At 57.9% G+C, this 17,778-nt stretch overlaps 1 protein-coding gene across 6 annotated transcripts in view; it reads left to right on the top strand.

The window, feature by feature from the left end:
- ELFN2 (extracellular leucine rich repeat and fibronectin type III domain containing 2) overlaps positions 1–7,508 on the top strand; it is a 59,191-nt gene extending 51,683 nt beyond the window's left edge. For all 6 annotated transcript variants that reach the window (XM_030915768.1, XM_030915767.1, XM_030915770.1 and 3 more), the window contains one exon: positions 727–7,508. In XM_030915768.1, coding sequence (XP_030771628.1) covers positions 1,151–3,613 — 2,463 coding nt within the window. In that variant the 5' untranslated portion in view covers positions 727–1,150 and the 3' untranslated portion in view covers positions 3,614–7,508. The remainder of the gene's footprint in view (positions 1–726) is intronic.
- Positions 7,509–17,778: the final 10,270 nt, after the last annotated feature.

Raw genomic sequence — 17,778 nt, 5'->3', positions numbered from 1 at the left:
CTCTGCCTGTGGGGCGAGCTGTCCCCACGCCCTCCCACTGTGGGAGACCCTGGCTTCTGCGTCCCCCTGCTTGGGGGGCCCGACAGCTGCGATGTTCTACTCCCCCTCCCCCATGGAAGCTGAGACAAGGGAATTATTTTTGGAACAAGAGCAGTTACACAACAAATGAATTATTTATCTTTGGGCCTGGAGGAAAGGAGGCATTTTGCTGGGCTTCTTAATTCTTTATCTGGATTCAGGGGTGCCCGCTTGGGTATGTGGACGTGTGTGTATGCGCCTGCTTGTCGTGTGCAGATTATAGGTGTGCTCGTGTGTGTGTGTGGCTGTCTGCGTGTGCATGCCGTGGAGGTCTGGCTCATGTGGGGGCATGTGGGTCTCTGTGCAGGTGGGGGGATGAGCGTGGTCTCCAGGGTGCTGGGGGGTGTGTGTCTGCACCTGTGCCCACCTGTTTCTCTCTGGTGTCCCTTCTGTGCCCATGGTCCTCAGACTCTGCCTGTACTCCCACTATTCTTCTGTCTCCCTCCATCCCAGCCCCTGGGCCCCCTCCTGCCTCTTGCCACCCACCAACCCCGCTTCTTTGATGTAACAGGGACCCCAGAGTGCTTGCTGGCACAGAGGCCCTGGGACGGGGTATGGAGAAGGGACGGGGGGCCTGCGCTGGAGCTTGACAGGGCTGCTCTGAGCCCTCACACTGATCTGTCACCCACTCTCGATGCTGCCTTTCAGGAACCAGGTGCAGATGGGTCTCTTCCATCCTGCCCCCATCTCTCTCACTCCCTGCTCAGTGCGGCACTCTCCAGCTTCCTGTGGGAATCGTCTGAAGTTCTGAGCCCGGAAGCCAAGGAGGAAGACAAGGAGGAGGAGGAGGGAGAGGAAGTCAAGCCCTGAGAACTCTTGTACCTTCCTAGCAAGAGACAAGGAGTAACCCTGCCGTGGGGCCCCCAGCCCCAGCCAGGCCTAGTGCCTGCTGTAGCACCCTAGAAGGCCCCCAGCAGTTGGCACTAGCTGTACCTACCTTGCCTGGGGCCCCCGTGCTGGGGGTTGCCCCCAAGATGGTGGCGGCCCCAGGGAGGACTGTACTGCCAGCCCCAGCCTCTGGCCACTAGGCACCCCCTGCCTTGCCCCGGCCCCTCACTCCAAGGCCAGCGCCATGCTGCGCCTGGGGCTGTGGGCGGCGGCGCTGCTGTGCGTGTGCCGGCCGGGTGTCGTGAGTGCCGACTGCTGGCTCATTGAGGGCGACAAGGGCTACGTGTGGCTGGCCATCTGCAGCCAGAACCAGCCGCCCTACGAGACCATCCCGCAGCACATCAACAGCACCGTGCATGACCTGCGGCTCAACGAGAACAAGCTCAAAGCTGTGCTCTACTCCTCACTCAACCGCTTTGGGAACCTCACCGACCTCAACCTTACCAAGAACGAGATCTCCTACATCGAGGACGGTGCCTTCCTGGGCCAGTCGAGCCTGCAGGTCCTGCAGCTGGGCTACAACAAGCTCAGCAACCTGACGGAGGGCATGCTGCGCGGCATGAGCCGCCTACAGTTCCTCTTTGTCCAGCACAACCTCATCGAGGTGGTGACGCCCACCGCCTTCTCCGAGTGCCCGAGCCTCATCAGCATCGACCTGTCCTCCAACCGCCTCAGCCGCCTGGACGGCGCCACCTTTGCCAGCCTCGCCAGCCTGATGGTGTGTGAGCTGGCCGGCAACCCCTTCAACTGTGAGTGCGACCTCTTCGGCTTCCTGGCCTGGCTCGTGGTCTTCAACAACGTCACCAAGAACTACGACCGCCTGCAGTGCGAGTCGCCGCGGGAGTTTGCTGGCTACCCGCTGCTGGTGCCCCGGCCCTACCACAGCCTCAACGCCATCACCGTACTCCAGGCCAAGTGCCGGAACGGCTCGCTGCCCGCCCGGCCCGTGAGTCACCCCACACCCTACTCCACCGACGCCCAGAGGGAGCCGGACGAGAACTCGGGCTTCAACCCCGATGAGATCCTTTCGGTGGAGCCGCCAGCCTCGTCCACCACGGATGCATCGGCAGGGCCCGCCATCAAGCTGCACCACGTCACGTTCACCTCGGCCACCCTGGTGGTCATCATCCCACACCCCTACAGCAAGATGTACGTCCTGGTGCAGTACAACAACAGCTACTTCTCCGACGTCATGACCCTCAAGAACAAGAAGGAGATCGTGACGCTGGACAAACTGCGTGCGCACACGGAGTACACCTTCTGCGTGACCTCGCTGCGCAACAGTCGCCGCTTCAACCACACCTGCCTGACCTTCACCACGCGGGACCCCGTCCCGGGAGACCTGGCGCCCAGCACCTCCACCACGACCCACTACATCATGACCATCCTGGGCTGCCTCTTCGGCATGGTTATCGTGCTGGGAGCCGTGTACTACTGCCTGCGCAAGCGGCGCATGCAGGAGGAGAAGCAGAAGTCCGTCAGTGTCAAGAAGACCATCCTGGAGATGCGCTATGGGGCTGATGTGGATGCTGGCTCCATTGTGCATGCTGCCCAGAAGCTGGGCGAGCCTCCCGTGCTGCCCGTGTCTCGCATGGCCTCCATCCCCTCCATGATCGGGGAGAAGCTGCCCACCGCCAAGGGGTTGGAGGCTGGGCTGGACACGCCCAAGGTGGCCACCAAAGGCAACTATATTGAGGTGCGCACAGGCGCCGGTGGGGATGGTCTGGCTCGGCCCGAGGATGACCTCCCGGACCTCGAGAACGGCCAGGGCTCTGCTGCAGAGATCTCCACCATTGCCAAGGAGGTGGACAAGGTCAACCAGATCATTAACAACTGCATTGATGCCCTCAAACTGGACTCGGCCTCTTTTCTGGGAGGCGGCAGTGGCAGTGGGGACCCCGAGCTGGCCTTCGAGTGCCAGTCCCTCCCTGCAGCTGCTGCCGCCTCCTCAGCCACTGCCCCCGGGGCCCTGGAGCGGCCCAGCTTCCTTTCACCTCCCTACAAAGAGAGCTCCCACCACCCACTACAGCGCCAGCTGAGCGCCGACGCGGCCGTGACCCGCAAGACCTGCAGCGTGTCGTCCAGTGGTTCCATCAAGAGCGCCAAGGTCTTTAGCCTGGACGTGCCCGACCATCCGGCCGCCACAGGGCTGGCCAAGGGCGACTCCAAGTACATCGAGAAGGGCAGCCCCCTCAACAGCCCGCTGGACCGGCTCCCACTGGTGCCGGCGGGCAGTGGTGGGGGCAGCGGCGGGGGCGGGGGCATCCACCACCTGGAGGTGAAGCCAGCCTACCACTGCAGCGAACACCGGCACAGCTTTCCCGCCCTGTACTACGAGGAGGGTGCCGACAGCCTGAGCCAGCGCGTGTCCTTCCTCAAGCCGCTGACCCGCTCCAAGCGTGACTCCACCTACTCACAGCTCTCCCCCAGACACTACTACTCAGGGTACTCCTCCAGCCCTGAGTACTCATCCGAGAGCACGCACAAGATCTGGGAGCGCTTCCGGCCCTACAAGAAGCACCACCGGGAGGAGGTGTACATGGCCGCTGGTCACGCCCTGCGCAAGAAGGTCCAGTTTGCCAAGGATGAGGATCTGCATGACATCCTCGATTACTGGAAGGGGGTCTCGGCCCAGCAGAAGCTGTGACCCCCCTTCCTCCGTGGTGAGGTCGGAGCCAGAGGGCTGGGGGCCCTTTGGGGGAAGGGCCCAGGCGGCCAGGGCGGGGAGCAGACTCGGGGGCTGAGGCCCAGGAGAGGACGCACATGCAGACCCGCACGCACGCACGCACACACACACCTGACCACCACCCGACTGTGAACAAACCAACATCTGACAATAACGGACAGGAAAACAGAGACACATTTTCCTTAAAGTTTACAAACTGATACCGAAACCAGTCGTCTACTGTGCTGCCCAGGGACTCTACTGGGGTGTGCAGGGCCGGGGGCCAGTGGGGGGAGGAAGGAAGCCAAGAAAGGGTGTGGGGTCTGGGGGTTTGGGGCTAGAAACAGGTGTGGGGACCAAGAAGGCTCGGGTAGAGAGGGACTGAAGCCCCTCTGGGGTAGGGAGAGGGCCCCCTCTCAAGCTGGGGGTCAAGTCACCTGCAGATTTAGCATTAGACAGACAATGGGCAATGTCTTCTTCCACTTTAGAGAGGGGGAAACTGAGGCCCAGAGAAGGGAGTTGACAACCCCAGGGTCACACAGCAGCTTAGCCTCAAGTCCCCCAACTTCCCAGTCCTGTCCCAGACCCCCTGCAGCTCCCTTGTGGACCCCTTCCTGCCTTCCGCCCACCCTACATCCCTTTCTGAAGTTCTCCCCTTGGGGCTGAGGGACTTGAGAATCAGGCAGTGCTTTTTCTTCCTAGAAAGCCACATGGCAATGCCCCCAGAGCGTGCAGCTGTGATTCAGAATCCTGGGGGGCTTTTGCCCCCTATGCCAGCACCCAGGAGAAGGGAGAGGGTCCTGTTGATGGGAAAGGAGCCGAGGCAGGGCGACATTCCACCAGCCCACTTCAAGTGTCTTCCACGTGGCCTGGGAAGAGTAGGGCGTGTGGTGGGCAGGCCAGCTACCAGGACATCTCAGGTGCAGGCCCCTGGCCTCAGCTTCTCTGGTCCTCCGAGACCCCTACTGTGATGCCTGGGGGGCTACAGGGAGGAGCTGTCATGGGGGACTTCCTGCCTGTCCCCATGGCCTGCGTCCCCACCTGTCCGACCCCATCGTGGGATCTCGGCCCCTGTCTCAGCTGCCCACCTGGGGAAGGAGGGCTTTCTTACCCACCCACTCTGGGCTGCTCATCCAGGCCTGGTCTCCTGGCCGGAGGGGCTCCCATGTTTCCATGGCAATGGCCACTCCCCTTTTTCTGACCCCCCCCAACATCAAACAAAGCACAAACAGTGAGGCCCCCACCCGAGAGGGGCGGGGAGCAGGTTGGGTTCGTGGCGCCCCGCCCCCTCCCAGGCGGCCTCTGTCACCATGGTAACCCTGTGCCTGGCAGTTGGTGTCCAGAGTGACCGTTGGGCTCTGGGGTTCTCTGTCCGTGTAGGCGGTGGCAGAGGGTGGTGAGGGTGGTGAGGGAGGGCCAGCCTGGCAGCAGCTCCTGGGGCCAGCTCTTTTGGGAGGCAAATCTGGGGTCCTGATACTGGGGTCTTGACCAGTCAGGATGCTGATGGGCTGAAGTCCATCATCCTTCACCTCTGGGTGGGAGCTGGGCCAGTGGGGTGTGGGAACGCTTGTACTAGCAGCTTTGCCTGCCTAGCAACAAGTCCCTTGGCTCCCACCCACCTCAGCATAGGGGGGGCCTTGGCTCTCCCCATGGCCCTGCCGGAGACCTCCAGTCTTGGGCCTGTGGCCCACATGGGTTTCCTGAGATTTGGGGAGTGTGACTGAGGGGTGAGGGTAGGCACTGGAGTGGCACCAAGACCAGCACTGTTGGTGGGGAGGGGCTCTGACCAGGAAAGCTAGTGCCATCCCCTAGGGGACCCCAACGACCTTCCTGCTGGGGGCAGGGGGTGGGGGAGGACAGCAGAGGGCTAGGAGGCTTGGGCTCAGCTGAGCACCTCTCTCACACCAACTTTGGGTGGACAAAAGCCCAGGGCTCACTTTGAGAGTGACGTTTGCAAAGAAAGACTGTTCTCCCGGGGCGAGGAGGGGAGGGGGCGGCATGGATACACGGAGCAGACCTCCCTCCCCCGGCCCCCAAAACCTGCCCCCCAACCCCTCCTCACACCCAGTCGGCACAACTGAGAAAAGCAAGCAGGCAGAGAAGCCAGGGGTGTGAGGAAGCAGACTCCCTGTTATATTTGCATGACGATTTTACTGTATTTTTCTGAGCAAACATCTGTCGTGTATGTGCCAGTTTGTCCAGACTCCCCCGCCCCCTCTCTGATGCCCTCCTTTCCCACATTCCGTCTGTTGTGATCTGACGAGCAGCTCTTGAAACCCAGGGAGGGGTCAGCTCTGCAAAAACAGACCCAAAACAGGTGCCACCAAGACACAGCCCTGCCCCACACCCACCTCCTGTGTTTCGAGCACTGGGCCCAAGTGCCACCTCCGTTCCTCCCTCCCTCCCTCTCTCTACTGCCACCTCCCTCATCCTGTAGTTCCTTCCCCTCCTCCATGCCAGGGAGGGCAGCCCCAGGGAAGCCTCCTCAAGGGCTTGTATCCCTGTGGAAGGGACTGTCTGTCAGTCCTGCTTGTTCCCGTTTTGCAGATGAGGAAGTCAGGGCTCCCAGACAGAGGCCTGGTGACTTGGCTGGCCAGCTGGGGTGGAGGATCAGTCACACTGCTGAGTATAGGAGGCCAGGAGCTTGGGGCTTGCTGGGGGGCTTCATGCAGAGGCTGGGGGCTTTGAGAAAGGAACCCATGGGAAGAAGGAGCATGCCTGGGGTGGGCCCCAGGGAGGGTTCCCAGCAGCAGGAGTTAGGGGCCTGTGCTTGCCATTTCCCCGTCCTTCCTGCGTGAAGATATCTATCAAAACCTCAGACTTTCTGACTGCAGGGACAGGGGCCCTTCTAAAGAGCAGGACTCTGATCATCCATTTGGGGAACTGGCCTTGAAGACCCAGTTCATGTGGTTCTTTGTGAGGCCGAGCAGGGTCTAAACTCAGGTCTCTGGCCTCCCGGCCAGGCCAGAGCCCACCCAGAGGCTGGCCTGCATCTGTGTCCCACATCCTGCTCAGGATGAGTTTTTCCCAGGCAGGCAGGAAGTATTCACAAAACGCTGCCATCCAAGGTCTGGGTTTGTGATGGTGATGAGCATGGTGGAGCTGGGCTGTGGTCTGGGGCAGGCCAGCAGGGCAGACACCAGGAGAGGAGGACAGGGGGGCCACAGGGAGGGAGAGGAGATGGGGGCCCGGTGGAGCGAGGGGCCAAGCTGGCTGGAGGACATGTAGGTGCTGCGTCCTGGACGGAAGTCTCCTGCCTTGGGCCCGAACGAGGTCACACCTGGGCTTGCCTGCCTCTGTTGGAGAAGATCCTCTGAAGCCGTTTCTGGGAAGTAGCACGATGGATCTACTCCTTCCTGGAGGGCACAGCAGGTGCAGCTAACCCTCCGTTGGAGCTTATGGCCTTCCAGAAGCAAAACACAGAGGTCTGGAAGGAAGGCAGGAAAGCCTGATTGGTGGGGAAACCTCGTCACAGGTCCTGGCCTTGCTTCTCCCCACGGCAGGAGGGGTCTCTCTCTGCCCACCAAAGATTCCTCACCTGGGCTCCCTTCCTGGGGCAGTGCAGGAGGCCTGTGGGGGCAGCCTGTGTTGAGGCTGGGGAGTCCGTGTCTGGGTAGGTCTGGGAAAAGGGCTGTCGGGAGTGAGGAGGGTGGGAGTAAAAAGACCCACTTGGGAAGGCCAGGCCTGGATCGCCCTCGGGAGGCAGCTGGGGCAAGGCAGCAGCAGTGGGGAGTGTCAGGCTGGCTGAGAGTCATCCATGTTCTCAACTGGAAGTTGGTCGCCTGCCCCACCCCCTCCTGGAAATTTAACAGAAAGGGGAAGAGAAGTGCAGAGAAGGAAAGGAGAGGAAAGGAAAGTTAGAGTCAAGAAACTAGGCCAGGCGCGGTGGCTCACGCCTGTAATCCCAGCACTTTGGGAGGCCGAGACAGGCGGATCACGAGGTCAGGAGATCGAGACCATCCTGGCTAACACGGTGAAACCCTGTCTCTACTAAAAAAAAAAATACAGAAAACTAGCCGGGCAAGGTGGTGGGCGCCTGTAGTCCCAGCTACTCAGGAGGCTGAGGCAGGAGAATGGCGTAAACCCGGGAGGCGGAGCTTGCAGTGAGCTGAGATCCAGCCACTGCACTCCAGCCCGACAGAGCGAGACTCCGTCTCAAAAAAAAAAAAAAAAAAAAAAAAAAAACTAGGTAGTGACAGTGCTAAGGCCGGGATGGCATCAGGAAAGAGGGACAACAGTGACAGGTCCTGGCTTATAAGGGGCCTAAGTGCAGGGAAGGGATAGACACAATACTCTCTAGTGACTGGTGCCTTTTGCAGAAAATTAAAATAGGGTGATGGGGTGGGGAGGGGCAAGGCTGGTCAGGGAGCATCCCTTGTGGGATGGGGGGACAGGGAGCCAAGCTCTGAATGACAAGAGGAGCCAGAAGGGTGGGTGGGTGGGTGTGAACATGAGACTGGAGGGAGTGGGGTTGCAGTGGCTGCCTGTCCCCCAAGCCCTGCCTCTGTCCCCTACTACTCTGCCCCTGCCCATTCCTGGCCCAGCAGAGCCCCCTTTCCATGAATGTGGATGGGTGGGGCAAGCCACTGGGGAGCGTGGGGAAACTCAGCCCTAAGGGGCTTACTTTGCCCGTGGAAGCCAGTGTGAAGGTTGGGGCAGCCTTGCCCGACCCCATTGCCATCTCTCCTTTCTGACGTAGTGGCTGCTCCGGAGGTGGCTGAGCCCCAGGAGAGAGGACCTCCTCTAACTCTCACGCTTAGATTCCATCCCGACACACTCCCTCCCTGACCCTGGGTCCTTCCACCTCTAAGACAAAACCAGGGTCCACACTGCTTGCCTCCGAGGCAGCCTCAGCCCTCACTAAAGGTCAGGCAGTCCTGCTGAGCAGGAGGGAGAGGAAGGGGGTCCTGTAGGGCGGGCAGGATGGTCTGGGCCTGCTCCTCCTTCCTCCTGCCCCTCTGCCACTCCACACTCCAGCACAGGGCTGACAGGGGCTTGGAGTTCCTGCAGTGGTGGCCACACTTCCTTCCCTCCCTCCCTCCCTCCCTCCCTCCCTCTCTCTCTCCCTCCGGAGCCGCCAGTCCCCAAGTTGGCTGTGGTTGGGCACCTGGTTTGGGTCCTGCAGAGCTGGGCTTAGGCCCTGGGCTCTGAACCTGTGAACCCTTGCTGTGTTACAAAGCTTTCCTTCCTCTGAGGGCCTTGAACCCTCTCCTTTTCTTCTTTTGGGGGTGGGGGTTAACTTTATTTTCTCTTCCCTATATCTGCCTCTCCCTGCCCTCAATTTCCTGTTTTAAAACTGAATGGCACGAAATTGTTTTCCTCAACTCGGAGATTCCTGTATGGAGAGAATCAATTTCTATATTTGCAATAAATTTCTTATTTAAAGCTACGGGGCCACGGTCTATGCTGTATTCCTCCCACGTTGCACTGCCATGACCCTCGGTGCCCTTTTCCCCATTTCCCTTCCCACTGGGAACCCCGCTCATGGGTCTAAGGCTTAGTGGACGGCGGGGGTAACTGCCTGCGGTCAAGGAAAAAGAAGGGGGTCTGCCAGAGAGAGGGGGCCACAGGAAACTCAATTCTAGGGTCAGTGTGCACCCAGATGCTACAGTGTCTGATGGGTGGGGAGCCTGATGACCTCCCTTCCCAAAAGCCTAGACGTCCCTCTGTTGTGTACTCTCACTCAATTTTCTGCTGCCCTGGCCTCCCACACCCCAGGATTCAGAGCCCTGTACAGGGAGGCAGGGCCATGTGGGGGCATTCCTAGACTTCAGCTGCTTCCCAGGAGAAAAGCCCCCAGTCAGTGACCACAGTCTCTGAGGTCAGCCTCTTTCTGCCCCTGTCTATGGTGGGTCCAGTGTCTCTGTAGGACCCGCTGGTCCTCCTCCACACCTGGCCTGGGCAGCCTGTCTTGGGCCCCTGGCCCACCCCTCCTCTGGTGCCCTCCCACCATCTGCTGCGATTCTCCATGGCTGGGAAGTGATCCTCTCTGGTCCTTCGGGGTTTCTGCTCCTTCTCAGATTTAGGAGATGCCTTGTGTCTCTGGTCAGGCTGAGGCACTCAGGTCAGCGTCCAGTGACTGCAGGCTGAACCGCCCAAGCCTCTGTTCGGGGCCAGCCTGGGCCCGCCTCCCAGCCCCAGCCTCCTTACTTCCTAGAGGCAGAGCCCACCTACCCTTTTCTCAGACTCTTCTCCAATTGCTACAAAACTCTCCTCCAGGAAGGCCTGGATTCATCCCGGATTGCTATGGGGTATTCTAAACTCTGTGGGTCTGAGCTATTCCCTGATGTCACCCTGTGGCCTTCAGCCCAGCCCTAGGTCTGCAGGAGCTGCGTTCTAGTGGCTCTGGTGGCCCACAAGTCTGTCCTGCTACCCCTGACTATCTCCATTAAGAGTTGGTTGTACTCTGGGTACCCTCTGGGATGGCCCAGAGCCTGAGGCTGCTCACCTTCTACTGCCTGAGCCCCAGCTGGATGCCTGTCCCTTCCAAGTGCCTTCACACAGGCTCAGTGCAGCTGTCCCACGAGGGCCACAGCCAGCCAGGGTCCCTTCTTTGCTCTGCTTCCTGCCAGCCCTAGGCCTCCTTCGTGAGGGAGGTTTCAGTGTGAGCCTGCACCAAGGGAGGAGGAGGAGGACAGCGGTACACATTTGCGGGAAGCACAGAGGGGTAGGCCCTGGACCCTGACAGGCTCTGTCCCCTCAGGGCCCTCAGCCAGGGCTGCCCTATGGTCCCCAGACCCAACCCTGGGCTCCAGGAACCCCTGCTCAGCTGCCTGCCTGTCGCACTGGGTCCCCGTTCTCTTCATCAGCAGGAGCTGCTTCTGTTGAAGGACTCATTCTGCTCCTCAGGAAACTTAAGAGGTGATCAAAGTGGTCCATGAACCTCGTGAGTCCAAGTCCAGGCCCTTCCCCTCGGCTGCCTCCGCCGGCCTTGGGCGGGGGGAACCCTGCGGCCCCTGGAGTGTGGAAGTGTCCTCCGGGATGGCTTTGCTCCAGTGGGTGGAGATCCGGCCAAACAGTTCTTACTCAGGCTTAGAAAGTCACTTTTATTCCTTAATGTTACAAACGCAAACACCCTTGCCTTTTCATTTCAACTCAGAAGTGATTCTGTTTCTAAACAGAGCACATTTAACACACGTGTTTTGGGGCTTTGGGCTAATTTTGGTCCTGTTTACAAAGGCAATTAGGGAAATGTCCTTAGCTACCCCCCACTTTGTAAGTGTGGCATATCTGCTTCCCTTTCTGCACACTTCGATCATTTGAAAACCGAGCAAACGCTGTGAGCCTCCATACATTTTCACCCGTGCTTGCATCTTAACATACGAGCCATCACTTAAAAAGAAAACCCCAATTCTGAATTAATGCCTTACTTACAATTATTTATTCGTAGTGGCTCACGGACGTTGGCGAATATCTGAAACACTGCACAGGCTCAGATATCGTGACACAAAATGTAGATGACAAAAAGGTGACTTTATGGCATAAACGTGTAATTTTTTCTGGGGTGAAGGCAAGTTCCTCCATCTGTTGGACGAATGTCTCGAAGTGTGGCTGTACCTTGTGGACAATGTTGGGTTAAAGCTGGGCCCCAGGAACTGGATATTTCAGGTGGGACAAGGGTCTGGGTGCTGTAGACAAGACCATTGTTGCCAGGGGCACCCCACTTTGACACGTTCTGTGTCATGCCCTCTAAGTGGGGTGCTCTTCCCAAGCCTCGCCCAAGGGCTCAGCTGCTGGTATATAAGTTCTTCCTCCTTTTTCTTCCTTCTATTTTTCCAAGATATCTGTAACTCAGACTTCACTGACCACCCAGCCCTCTCCAGCCCGGGCAGGCTTCCTTCTCCAGCTTCTTTAATGTTCTTCCCCGTAGCAGGGCTCCAAGGAAGCTAGGTGTCCTCAGCACAGCTCCCTGGGCTCTGCTGGGGCTTGGTTTGAAGGAGTTGACAGTTCCAAGGTGACTCTGGTGACCCTCATAGCTTCTGGGCCAGGGACTTCCTTTTCTGTTTAGTTGTTTAGCTGAATATTCCCCTCCCTCAAGTTCCCCCTGCCTTAATAACTATAAATGTTTTCCTTCCAGAGGTGCGCCTAAAAGAAGCCCTTGTGGCTGGCTGCAGGGTTTAGGAGATCACTGCGTCTCACTGGTTCTCAGGGTCTCCTTTAGTCTCTGAAGGCAGGGCTCCAGGCACTCAGCCCCAGGCCCAGCATCTCAGAGGCTGGCCTCCTCCTGCTGCTGTCATTGGTGGGTCCAGGGTCTCTGTGGGACCCACTGGTCCTCCTCTGGGCTCAACCTGGGCAGCCTGTCCTGGACCCCTGTCCCACTCGCTCCTCTGGTGCCCTCCCACCATCTGCTGTTCATTTTGTTCACAGCCAGGAAGCACTCCTACTCCTTCTCAGATTTAGGAGATGCCTTGTCTCTCTGGTCACGCTGAAGCACTCAGGCCAGCATCCAGTGACCTCAGGCCTAACGGCCCAAGCCTCTGTTCGGGCGCAGCCTGGAGCCCACTGCCCAGCCCGAGCCCCCGTGCTTCCCAGAGGCAGAGCCCACCTGCCCTTTCTCAGAACTCCTGTTCTCCAACTGCTACCAACCCCTCTTCCAGGAAGGCCCCTTGATTTGGCCTGGCTTGTTGTGGCTTGCTTTAAATGAACTCCCTCGTTCTGAGCTATTCCCTGTGACTGGTGTCACAGTGTGGCACTCATTCCTGGCCTTCCAGGCCTTCCAGACTCACATTCCTTCGGGTCTACAGGAGCTGTGTCCTGCTGGCTCTCGTGGTCCATGGGGCTTTCCTGCTCCCTCTCTGCGTCCATGGGAGTTGGCTGAAATGTGGGGGACCCTCTGGGATGACCCAGGGCTTGGCCCCTCACCGTTTTCCTGCCTGGGCCCCACCAGGCCCCTGGCCCCTCTGAGTGCCCTCACACAGGCCCAGTGCAGCTGTCCCATTGGGGCTGTGGCCAGACCAGTCTGTCTTGCTCTGCACCCCCAGCTCTTTCCTGGCAGGCCTTGTGCTTTTTCCGGAGCCCCTCATCCCTGAGGTTGCCCCGTGGCCCTGTGCCTGGCCTTGAATCCCAGGCGCTCCTTCCCTGCTGCTGCCATCACCCTGGCCTCCCCGAGGCTTCCATCCTGTTGGTGTTGTGAGGTTGGGGTCTGCAAGCCCCTTTTTCCAGGAAAGCCTTTACTGTCTGCTCTTTGGCCAAGGGAGGCTTAGGTGATCCCTGCTGGCTCAGGTGTTTTCTTCACATTCTTCCCAGACTGTGGGGCTGGGGAGTCCAATTCTGAGTTCTGCTCTTGGTCTCACTTTACCCCAGTTCCCCTGGATAACAGGTCCCATCTGCAGCTTCCTGGTCTCTGCATCTGAGGACTCCCACATGGGGAACTGGTGGGCCCCGTGAGCTACCTTCCCAAGGCGCTTTGTCTGCAAGGAAGGAGACCTGATGCCAGGTGTGCATTGGAGGTGACGGTTCTGGCCTCCCGCTGCTCCTTGTTGTCCAGGCTGCTCTTGGCCTTGCCATGCTGGGAGCTCAGCCATTGCCCCCCTCCCTCAGGCATGTGGGGACATGTCAGGAAGCTAGGGCTTTTCTGCTTTCCCCACCACTCCTGCCTGGAGGGTTTCATGACTTGACTCCTAGGGCCCAACCTCCAGTTGAGGCCTGGGCTGCCTCTCCAGCATACGCTAGCAGCCCCTTCTCCTTCCCCAGGCCTAGGGCCCCAGCCTGCTCTCAGCTCTCCCCTCTCCTTAGCACCAAGCCCACCACACCCATTCCTACCCAGTCCCCACCCCAAAACACCCTCTCTCTCGGCCTCCTCTAAAACCACCTTCACCTGCATCTCAGACAGTGCATCTTCCGTCCTCCCGGTCCTTGTCAAACTAAGCAAGGTCACGTGTAAAGGAGTTCCCAGTGGGGTGAAACTCCTCCAGCAACTCTCGCATCCCTTGATTTAGATAGCTCCCAGAATGTGCAAATGGTCCAGGGGAGAAAACTCACCCATCCACCCCTCTGTCTTCTCACTTTTCAAACAGATTGTATGGCCCAGTCCCCATATATTAAGCACCATGGCTGTGAATATATATAAACCTCAGTCCGGGGGCTATTGCAGAGAACAGAATTCTCTGTAACTAATTTAAGCAGGAAAAAAATTCACAAGAGGAAACCAAGAGGTGGATGGAATTGTCAGGAGGGCTGCAGACCAGAGTCGAGGGTGGCCTTTTGGACTGACTTGTAAAGTAACTGCGCAGGACTGACCCACCAAGGAAGCTGCCGCCTGTTTCTGCTTCATGGGGCTGCTGAGGGAACGAAATGGTCCCTCGAGGGGCCCTGGGCTGCTGGTGCCAGGATCACAGCAGCTGCATGGGTACCCCTTGGGTGCTGACAATGGGCTGTGGACTCTCATCCTAGGGCAGGGACGATGGCGGTTGAAGCATCTCTCTGCCTCACTGCCTCCTTCCAAGGCTCTCAGAAGAGCATCTGATCTGCAGAACCCAAACATCTGTCCTGCAGCTTTAAGAGGATTTGGCAGGGTTGGGCTGATGCCTCACATCCGGTGCGTGGACCAGGGTGTGTTTATTTCTTCAGCAGCTCCGTGAAGTAGAGGCTTCACCCTTGCTCAACACTTTGGGGGAAAGACTCAGGGACAGTAATTGCCCCCAGCAAGCACAGAATACCCAGAAGACCTGGACGGAGTTCCAACCCACTTTACTCCCAAACTTTGCCTGTTCCCCCTAGAGATCAGGGCCCAAAGACTTGAGTCCCAGATCGGGCATGGCCAAACATCCCAACTTTAGGCTAGTGGAGTGTCGAGAGACGCCAGCCGTACAATAATCCCGGGGCCTGCGCCGGCCCTGTCAACCCCTGCATCCCCTGTCTTGTTGCTAAAATTCTGGTTCCTGCTGAGATATCTGCTCCAAATCCTTCCTTTAAAGATGAGAAGAGTGAGCCTCAAAAATAAGGGTTGGAAGTGGGGAGAGCCTTCCTGTGGTCATAGGAAGCATGACCAGGGAAGAGGAGGTCACATTTGGCAGTTATTTCTATTATAACCCAGAGACGGGAGGAGGAGGAGGCAGGCAGGACCAGGGTCAAGGGGGTCCCTGCCACAGGGCATGTATGTGAGAAGGGTCTACTCTGACTCTCCCTTAGCTCCCTGCTCTTCCCCACAGGCTGATGAGCCTGCAGGGCCCACGGGCATTCCCAGACACTTTCCATTTGACCATGCTCCAAGCACCTGGGATGCCAGGATTGACTGTCCAGTGGGGCCCTGGGCATGTTTCCAAGGCCTGTCCTTCCCAGGGTGGACCGTGCCACCCATGTGGGCACTCTTAGGCATGAGAGATGACCAAGGAGTAGCTGTATGTGGGAGTTATAGGCAGAGCTTGAATGCGTGGGGTCACAGTTGCTATGCATGCCTGTGAGATCCTTTAAGTTGTGAGATAGTGCTGTGGGGAGGAGAAGAGGGTGTCCTGTGGGCCAGGGAATGGGACTTGATTTTCCATAGGCCACCACATTCAGGGAGGCCAGGAATTTGAAATTCAAACCTGTTAGAGGTCATCATGAAGGTACATTTGTCAAGGCAGGAGGATATTCTAACAGTCTGTTAGCTGAATGGAGAACTTTTCAGTATTTAGACACACAGGATTTGGGCTTCCCTTTGTATTCATGCCCGGGCCTGGCAAATACTAGGGGGAGGCCTGGGCTCCGGGTTAATGGGGCCTGGGGGTAGAAGTCAGATGGTGTGGGATGAACCCACTGCTTGGAGGAAAAGGCTGTAAATGGAGGAAAAGGAAGAGGAAGTGGTTTTGCTGTTTTGTGTCTGGGCAGGAGCAGGGTGGGCTTGGAAGGCTGCTCATAGAGGAGGGAATGACCCCGTGGGGACTGGGGAGGTGGAAGGGGAGATGGCATCACTTGGGCTCAAGAGTTGGGTGGCGCTGGCAGGAACTTCTCCTGGGAGTGGGAGGAAGGCGGGATGGAACCGGCTACTCATGGAAGGCAGGAGAAGGGGTAGGGAGGAGGGGGACTCAGAAAGTCACTTTACATTTGGGGTATCTTCCTTTTACCCTTTCCAGCTAAGTAAAAAGCACATTTTTCTCTCTTCTGCTGCTCAGCAGCATCGCATGGCCCCATTTCTTTACCTAGTTTCTTGCTCTGAGGGTCAACTCACAAGTCTTCTTCTAGGTGCCATGTGAGGCACCAGCCCTGGCTGGCGCCTGCGGTGGAAAAGCCTAAAGGAGACAGCACCTCTGTCTCTGGGGAGGTGCCGGGATGTGGCTGTCCTTTAGCTGTTTATTAGAAAGGTCCTTTGATATGCTTCAGGTGAGGGTTAAATGCGGGAAGTAACCCCAGGAGACAGTGGAGCCTCGAGTGGCTCGGTCTCTGCTGTAAACACCATTCCAGGGGCACAGTCCACCCATCACATAGCACTAGAGGGGAACGCTGCGCTTCACTCTGCCCACTGCAGTGAGGCTTCTGGGCCATCTTGGTTCTTCCTCTCCATTTTTGTTCTGCCTTGTGCGAACCTCTTCTTTGCTCTGCTTTGTTTCCTGGTGGCCAGAGCCGCTCTTGCCTCCTGTTTTGCTTCTGTATATTTCAGTTCCTGCAGCTCCCATTTCTGGTCCATGGCCCCTGCTTTCCCAGCTCCTTTCAGTCTAAGGAACTTTTTGACTTTAGGACCTGAGAGTGGAAGTCTCCCCACTGAGTCCCCATTGACAGCTGCTCATCGACTCCCCTCAGTCTGTCCCTGAGCTGTCCCTGTGCCAGCCGGACGGAGGTTGCTAAGGGGGGGATGGGGTGGGGTGTACAGAGGTGCGTGGTCCACGGCTCTTACCTGGAGGACTTCACTGAAGGACAAATCACCCACTGTGTGTCCACACTGTGCTCACACGCAGAGCTTCCAGTGACACCTCACAAGAGAGCCATGAGGTAGGCATGAGGCCATTTGATTTCTGCTGTACTCTTAATGAGAGAAAGGTAGTTATTTTTACCCTCCATGTATGGACCAGGGAACTGAGGCCCAACAAATGCTGATTAACATAGGCAAGGCCAGGCTGCCCACTCTCCCTGACTCCAGGGGCTCATGTCCCCATCCCAGGCCTGGCTGCCTCTACACCTGTAAATCCAGGATGAGACACCCCAGGCCAGGCTATGAACATAGGGCTGGACTGACCACCAGGGTCAAGGGAAGGAGTGTGGTTGAGGTAGGAGATGGAGACTCAACTCTAGACCAGATTGAAGAGTGGCTAAAACAGGAAGAGGCCCTGAAAGCACCTCTTTCTAGGAGTCATGCCTACCACCAGCACCATCAGTTTTACCTTTGTCCGTAGCAATACCCAGAAGTTACCACCCTTTTCCATGGCAGTGACCCGGAAGTTACCCCCCACTTTCCATGGCAATGACCTGGAAGTCATAGCTCCTTTTCTAGAAATTTCTAAATAACCTGCCCCTTAATTTGCAGGTGATTAAAAGTGGGTATAAACATGACTGTGGAACTGCCCCTGAGCTGCTGCTCTCAGCACACTGCCCGTGGGGTAGCCCTGTTCTGCAGGGGCAATCACAGAGCTGTAACACTGTTGTCTCCATAAAGCTGTTTCTTCCACCACCAGCTCACACTTGAATTCTTTCCTGAGCAAAGCCAAGAAACTTCCTAGGGTAGGCTCCAAGTTTGGGGCTCATCTACCCTGCCCCACGGTGGTCAGGCACTGGGCCTCGGAGTGCTCCTCCGAACTCCAGAGCTTCAATTTCCACCTCTGTGAAATGGAGTGAGCTACACTTGCTTCACGAAGCTGCATCGAGGCACAGAAGCCTTGAGAGCTGAGGAGCGTTCATGGAGTGTGGCCTGGCCCAGGTAGAAGCCACTGAAGAATGTTGGCTGAATGAAGGAGGCTGCGACAGTGTTGCAGATACAGCAATGGAAGCAGATGTTTTGTTCAAAAGAAATAGGCCCCATAGAGGACCGAGAGCCAGGAGAACATCCGAGTGGGGTAAAGGAAGAGGGGAGTGGCAGCGGCCTGGCCAGGGAGGCCAGGGGAAGGCTCCCAAGAAGGACCAGGCCAGTCAGGGCAGAGCCAAGCCCCTTGTGCTAAGAGTCAGTGACAGCGACCTCACACCATCTGAGCCTTTCTGAGATCCAAACTCGGGAATTACTTCAACTCTTTCCTCTCCTT

The sequence above is a fragment of the Rhinopithecus roxellana genome, chromosome 13 (assembly GCF_007565055.1).
Source record: "Rhinopithecus roxellana isolate Shanxi Qingling chromosome 13, ASM756505v1, whole genome shotgun sequence".
NCBI lineage: Eukaryota > Metazoa > Chordata > Mammalia > Primates > Cercopithecidae > Rhinopithecus > Rhinopithecus roxellana.
This window is presented reverse-complemented; position numbering and strand designations above follow the sequence as displayed.